Source organism: Penaeus monodon, chromosome 9 (genome assembly GCF_015228065.2).
Source record: "Penaeus monodon isolate SGIC_2016 chromosome 9, NSTDA_Pmon_1, whole genome shotgun sequence".
In the NCBI taxonomy this organism is placed as follows: Eukaryota; Metazoa; Arthropoda; class Malacostraca; order Decapoda; family Penaeidae; genus Penaeus; species Penaeus monodon.
Genome location: NC_051394.1, coordinates 7,365,385 through 7,372,884, shown reverse-complemented (window position 1 = coordinate 7,372,884; position 7,500 = coordinate 7,365,385). Strand labels below are relative to the sequence as shown.

The 7,500-nt window shown below is 39.0% G+C and overlaps 1 protein-coding gene and 2 pseudogenes across 1 annotated transcript; 1 reads left to right on the top strand and 2 right to left on the bottom strand.

Moving 5' to 3' along the window:
- Positions 1 to 37: 37 nt before the first annotated feature.
- Positions 38 to 837, top strand: LOC119576500 (annotated as a pseudogene).
- A 1,213-nt stretch (positions 838 to 2,050) lies between these two features.
- On the bottom strand, positions 2,051 to 2,836 carry LOC119576870 (cuticle protein AMP1A-like). The gene is made up of 3 exons (XM_037924523.1): positions 2,820 to 2,836; positions 2,516 to 2,733; positions 2,051 to 2,404 (listed from the first exon to the last, which is right to left on the bottom strand). The coding sequence occupies exons 1-3, from the start codon at positions 2,826 to 2,828 to the stop codon at positions 2,191 to 2,193; spliced, it is 441 nt and encodes a 146-aa protein (XP_037780451.1). The 5' UTR covers positions 2,829 to 2,836; the 3' UTR covers positions 2,051 to 2,190.
- A 2,524-nt stretch (positions 2,837 to 5,360) lies between these two features.
- Positions 5,361 to 6,214, bottom strand: LOC119576871 (annotated as a pseudogene).
- Between the last annotated feature and the right edge of the window lie 1,286 nt (positions 6,215 to 7,500).

Genomic DNA, 7,500 nt, shown 5'->3' with positions numbered 1-7,500 from the left:
ATGCAGTCGATATCTTGCCAGACGACAGAGAGACAGACACACCTCGTTCAAAATGAAATTCGTAAGTACAACTACAGTACACCATCGGCATTATCCAATCAATTCTTATAGATTTAGACATTCGCGAACTGTAGGAAAATGTAATATCCATTATGCTTGGTTTTACAGGTAGTGCTTTCCGTTCTTGTCGCCGTGGCCTTTGCTGACCGGCTATACGAGGCCCCAGCACGGGGTGACTCCGACGAGATCGCCATCTTGAGGGACGAGCGCGTGATCGAGGACGACGGAAGGTACAACTTCGACATGGAGACTGCCAACGGAATCGAGATGTCTGAATCTGGCTCACCTGTAGGTGACGAGGGAGCCATCAACAGTGCCGGATCTTTTTCGTGAGTAAAATCAGTTACGTCTGATTATATGGCAGAAAATATAGTAATATCTGAATGGACCTATATGAAAATAATAAATCATAAACGTTATCTATACTTCTAATAATGATTATTACTCGTTTTTCGTGGCAGGTACACCGCTCCTGACGGCACTAAGGTCCACCTCCAGTACGTAGCTGATGAGAACGGCTTCCAGCCCCAGGGCGCCCACCTTGCCCGTGGCCCCCGAGTTCCCTCACCCGATCCCTCAGTTCGTCCTCGACCAGATCGCCTTTGCCGCTGAGGAGGACGCCCGCAATGCCCGTGGAGAAGTCTCCCGCTCCTATGGTGCTCCTCATGATGACTAATCAACTTATCTCAATTGCGACAATTACCTAAGATGAAGATTGTATGTATGTGTATGCAGTTTATTTGTTGTTACGTGAATAAATGTTGGCGTTGTATTTAACGAGCCTTTCAGTCATTCTTCGGGTTACACCTAAATTAAACTAACAAGAAAAACTATTTACCTACAAACCTATACATATATCATCTTTCTATCTTTCTGTCTGATCATCTCTTATAAAGAGAAAGAGATAAATGCGAACAGAAAAAAAAACATATACCTACATATGAAGTAGAGTACATATTGAACATGGTTCCAAATCTTATACATTCTCTTACTCCTACGTTTTTGTTTATTGCCTTGACAGTATTTCTAGTGCTCGATGACGTCTTCGACTGATAAATAGAATACATTGCAAGTCCTATAAAAATGTAAAACGGTGGCGATCTCTTCTGTTGAGACGGCACTGGCCACAGACGCCTCTTCCAGTCCAAACGGTTGTCTGTTGTCACACAATAGCTATGAGTTACGGAACCGATACATACATACACACATATTTATAAACATTTGTGTGTGGTCATCTATATCTGCGTATAACCTCTGTATAAACGACGAAAGGGAGGAAGAAAGAGATGATAAGCATTTATATTTTGATGCAGTTATGAATATGTAATAATATTGCATATTATAGTTGTAAATTTCTTTGGCATATTGAACAAATAGCAATATAATATACAGTTTATTAAGAGAATAGTAGCTATTTTTTCAAGCATGATAAACAAAACTTACAGAAATACTAATCTATCATTTGATAAAGAAACCTATCAACAGACCGACAGCCAAACTCTGTAGTTTTTTACGGGGTTTAGTTATCCCTTGGAGCACCATATGACTGTGAAATCTAAACGTCCTTCCGGTGTCCTTCTCACAGGTGAATTTGGTCGAAAGCATGAAGAGGGATCGGATGGGAGAAGTCGGAAGCCACTGTAGGTGGTTTCCAGGAGCTGGAAGCCGTTCTCGTCAGCTACGTACTGAAAATGGACGTCAGTGCCGTCAGGAGCATTGTACCTGTCATTAAGGTAGGATGTGTGTGTGTGTGTGTGTGTGTGTGTGTGTGTGTGTGTGTGTGTGTGTGTGTGTGTGTGTGTGTGTGTGTGTGTGTGTGTGTGTGTGTGTGTGTGTGTGCACCCACTCATAAGGTGACTTTGTATAATCTGCTTTTTTCACAGCATATCAGTGGGATTTATGTATGTGTATACACATTTATATTATACATATGTATTGCTAGTGCAGAGGACTCGCATTTGTGGCTCTGTCGATAAGAAAATCATAATGGCAGAATATATCACATTTATTTTTTGTAACTGTACATAAGAGTTAGTCTGCATTATCAGAGGATATAATCTGTCTGTTTATAATGTAAATATAAATAGCATAAGATCGGCAGTCGAGAGAGACAGATGCTTAATAACAAGCTCAGTCATCATGAGGAGCACCATAGGAGCGGGAGACCTCTCCACGGGCCTTGCGGGCGTCCTCCTCAGCGGCGAAGGCGATCTGCTCGAGGACGAAGTCAGGGATCGGGTGGGGGAACGCGGGGGCCACTGGCAGGTGGTCACCCTGTGGCTGGAAGCCGCCCTCGTCAGCTACGTACTGAAGGTGGACGTCAGTGCCATCAGGAGCGGTGTACCTGAAATGAATAGTGGTTACTTATTCAGTTCTCAATCATTGTCAGAAGATTGTGACTGCTATTTTAAATCTAATTCGAATAGACAGCCGACCTCTCAAGCCCTCTACTTACGAGAAGGAGCCAGCACTGTTGATGGCTCCCTCATCTCCAGGAGAGCCAGATTCAGATATGACGATTCCGTTGGCAGCCTCCATGTCGAAGTTGTACCTTCCGTCGTCCTCGATCACGCGCTCGTCCCTCAAGATGGCGACCTCGTCGGAGTCATCCCGTGCTGGGGGATGATACAGCTGGTCGGCACAGGCCACGGCAACAAGGAGAGCGAGCACTACCTGTAAAACATGATGAATGAAGACTTTCCAACTGGGACCTGAGATCCATTTAAGTTAAATCCCCAACTATGGAAAATGTGGCTTACAAACTTCATGTTGAACGATCTGTATCTCAGTGATGCATTGTATTCGAATGCTCCATTTATATTGCAAGAAGGGTCCAATGTTGCCAGTTGTCATCATCAGTAAACAGTATACCCTATATTTGTGTGATGTAATATCATCCAAAAATGGATATATCTTTACGTGGCAACTTATCGACTTCTATTGGGATCTGTATAATTCTGGATGTTTAGTCGAATCTCCCCCCCCCCTCTCTCTCTCTCTCTCTCTCTCTCTCTCTCTCTCTCTCTCTCTCTCTCTCTCTCTCTCTCTCTCTCTCTCTCTCTCTTTGCATTTTTATGCTCTTTCACTTACGAGTAATGATTCAAGTTATGATTATATAGCTTAGAATGAAGAGGGGAAAGCATAAGATCTAGACGGTTTTAGGAAATATTTTTTCCTAGCTATATTTCTAATTTTGAAATGATGGCCCATCTATCTGTTAAGTGATCGAATGTTCTGATAAAGTTCTAGTTGTAGCGAAGTGCTCAAGCGTTAGGGAAAGTGTGGAATGCAATTGACCAAGTAAGAATGCGGAGAATCGTTTGATGAGCAAGAGATAAATAAAATGAAAAATATGATGAAATTATTCGAGAGAATCGCTAGTTGACAAGGGTTGATATATTATATAAAAAGAGAATATCAATAACATCCCTTCACGATTACTGAAATAGTGATCTGAGATGAGTTATATAAAGGCTATGGAACACTATCTTTGAAGAAGTTTCAGGTTCATTCCTGCGAGACGACCAGAATAAGTTCATGCAGAAAACGGGATTATTTGTAGATATTGTCTTGCGGAATCCAAATGACTGGACAGAGAGACTTATAAAGTTCGAGATTCTGAGGTTTTAAAAATGGTCTCAACCTTTGGAAATGCAAAAGCTGAATAATAATAAGAAGAAGAAGAAAAAGAGAGGTGTTAGAGAGACCCTTTTTAATGAACTAGAAGGGTACGCCTATTTACAAAACAAAATATTTAGCGTTTTAAGGAATTATGGCTTTTCATCTAGAAGCATTGAAATCCGTGATATGGTATGATTTTAAAAGCATATTGGAAGAAATGTAAGAATAGTCAATAGTATTTGGGAAAAAAAAACATGTAAAAGGGGTGAAGAAAAAACTAAAATCCTAAAAAAAAAAAAATCTTAATCTGTATTACGAAAACAAAAATATTAGCATAGTCTCTTATAAAGCAAGAAAATACACTTGCAGAAGGAAAGCTAATTCCAGTATAATTGGCAGGTTTATGACGATTTCGAGTAGACAGGAAATTAGCATGAAAGGAACGGAGCGGCCCGACGTTTGAAAATATAGATATACGGAAATAAAAAGATGGAAAAGAGATGAGATCTGTTAGTTATGGAAATTTACACTATGAAATATATAGGTAATAAGTAAGTATACTTTTAAAAGTGGAGGATAACTAATGTGGTTAGATATGGAAAAAGTCTGCGCTTAATAATCTATAGGTGTTCATATGCTACAGTAAGTTTGTATTCATCCCTTGAAGCAGAAATTATATCGTAAGAGATTTGTAATAAACAAGAAGAAATGGATTTCGGCATTCAATTTTTAGATGTTTCTAGATAGATAGTAGTATGTGTGAAATAAAATACGTGTACAGTGCCATTGACAAAAAAAAAAGTATTCAAAATCCTTTATCAACCTCTAAAATCCCTTGGGTTTTGAAAACCAAGCAATATAAACTGATATATGCAATAACATAAACTAGTTATGTTAATTATTTTTTTCCAGTGAAACCATCATAGACGGTTCTTGCGAACGTATTCTTCAGTAGCAAACGCTAATAAACCAACAGAGGGATTGGGACTGCATTGAGAAGAAAGGCAGCAATGCAAAAATTACACTGACACTGTCTTTAGTTAGAGGCAAGCAACATTTATCTCCAAATGATGAGACAGTTTAGACACGGCTTAATGCCGATATCAAGTTACCATAAGAACAGGTATAATTCAAAATGATACTTATTTAAAGAAGGATGTAGGAGCAATACATAAGAATAAAGACACACACACACACACACACACACACACACACACACACACACACACACACACACCACACACACACACACACACATACACACATTACTATATATATATATATATATATATATATATATATATATATATATATATATATATATATATATCAATAAGTCCATGCAAATCAGTTCATGTATAACGGTCGACATATTGTTAGTTTAAGATGAAGGAGTATTAAAGAGTATTAGGAGGAATCGTGTATATATATAAGTGCGTGTGTGTGATTGTGTGTGTGTGTGTGTGCGTGTGCGCGTGTGTGTATGTGCGCAAACACAAACACACACATATATGTGTGTGTGTGTGTGTGTGTTGTTATGTGAGTAGGTGATGCTGTTGTGTTGTTTTTATATGAGAGCATGGAAGAATGCATCTAACAGAAAAAAGGATGATACCAAAGGTTTTTACATTATGCATTACAAGCATCTTTGGAAAAGGGAAAGACTTATATAATATACAAGTTCATTTATGCATTAACAGATGAAAAACCTAACTACATCAATATATATATATACACATTCATAAGTACAATATCAACAGATCGACAACCGTGAATTATCATGTAGTTGTTGAAGGGCTTTCAGTCATCATGAGGAGCACCATAAGACCGTGAAATCTCTCCACGGGCATTGCGGGCGTCTTCCTCTTTGGCGAATTCGATCTGCCTGAGGACGAAGTCGGGAATCTCATGAGGGAACTCGGGGGCCACAGGCAGGTGGTCACCCTGGGGCTGGAAGCCGTTCTCGTCAGCTACGTACTTGGAGGCGGATGTCACTGCCGTCAGGAGCGGTGTACCTGTCACGGACATGGATATCAGTATATAGTGCGCATTCAAGAAATTAAAAAGTAGCTTTATTGCCTAACTAGCATCATCAAATTATAGGAGTTACTTTATAATTAGGGAGAAAATCCTGAAATGTTGATAGTGCTATCGCGTAAGGTTACTTACGAAAAGGATCCAGCACTGTTGATGGCTCCATCTGCTCCAGGAGAGCCAGACTCGGACATGACGATTCCGTTGGCAGCCTCCATGTCGAAGTTGTACCTTCCGTCGTCCTCGATCACGCGCTCGTCCCTCAAGATGGCGACCTCGTCGGAGTCATCCCGTGCTGGGGGATGATACAGCTGGTCGGCACAGGCCACGGCAACAAGGAGAGCGAGCACTACCTGTAAAACATGATGAATGAAGACTTTCCAACTGGGACCTGAGAACCATTTAAGTTAAATCCCCAACTATGGAAAATGTGACTTACAAACTTCATGTTGAACGAACTATATCTCACTGATGCATTGCATGAGAACGCTCCATTTATATTGCAAGAAGGATCCAAAGTTGCCAGTTATCGGTATACCTATACTTTATATATTTGTGATGTAACATCATCTAAATATAAACATATCATTTTGTGTGACAACATACCGATTTCTGCTGGGATTTGCATCATTCTGGATATTTAGACAAATCTCTCCCTCTCTTTCAAGGATTTGTATTTTTTAGTTTCATATTCCTTCACTTTTTGATTCAATTATGATTATATAACTTGGAATGAGGTGGAGGAAGCATTAGGTTTAGGTGTTTTAGGATGTATATTATTCTTAACTCTATTTCTACTTTCCGACTTTGAAATGACCGCCCTATCTACCTGAAGATGAGTGATCGAATGCTATGATAAAGTTCTAGTTGTAGAGTGAAGTTTCTTAAGCGTTGTGGAAAGTGTGGAATAAAGTTGAGCAAGTAAGAATGACATGAAAAATAGTTTAAAAGTATTCGAAACCATCCTAGTGGTCCGAGAGAACGTAGTCATAAATAGATTTAGAGATTCTGGACTTTTAAAAATGGTCTCTAAAACTTTGGATATGGAAAAGGTGAATGAAAGAAAATTCGTGAAGGCGTTAGAGAGAAAGTCTTTTTGCGGATCGACTAGATGGCTACGTCTTTTTACAAAACAAAATATTTAGTGGTTTAGGAAGTAGGTCATTTCACCTAGAAGCTTTGGAATGAATATGATATTATATAAGATCATTTTGTAAGGAATATAAGTACTTTACCATTTTAATAAAACATGTAAAAGTCCCTAAGAGACTTAGCTTCGATATTACTAGAAAACAATATTAGCAAAGTCTCTTAACAAGCCGGATATACAGTTGCAGGGGAGAGCTTTTTCCCGTATAAATGGCTTTTTTACCATAATTTCGAGTAGAAAAGAAATTTGCATGAAAGGAACGTCGAGGTCCAACGTTTGAAAATATAGTTATGCGGAAATACAAAGATCGAATGGATGAGAACGGTTAGAGTGTGATATATAAAAGTAATAAGTCGACCTAGTTTTAAAAATGGAGGATAACTAATATGGTATTAGATATGGAAAAATCGAAGTTTACGCCTAGTAATCTATGGGTATCCATATGTTGCAATAAGTCTATACATCCCTTGCAGCAGAAGTGATATTGGAATAGATTTGTAATAGACAAGAAGCGGAATTCGGCATCCGACATGTAGATACACAAACAGTTGTGTGTTATCAGTCTTTAAAATTCCTTGGATTTTGAAAACCACACAATATACAACTGATATATGGAATAGTATAAACTAGCCTAT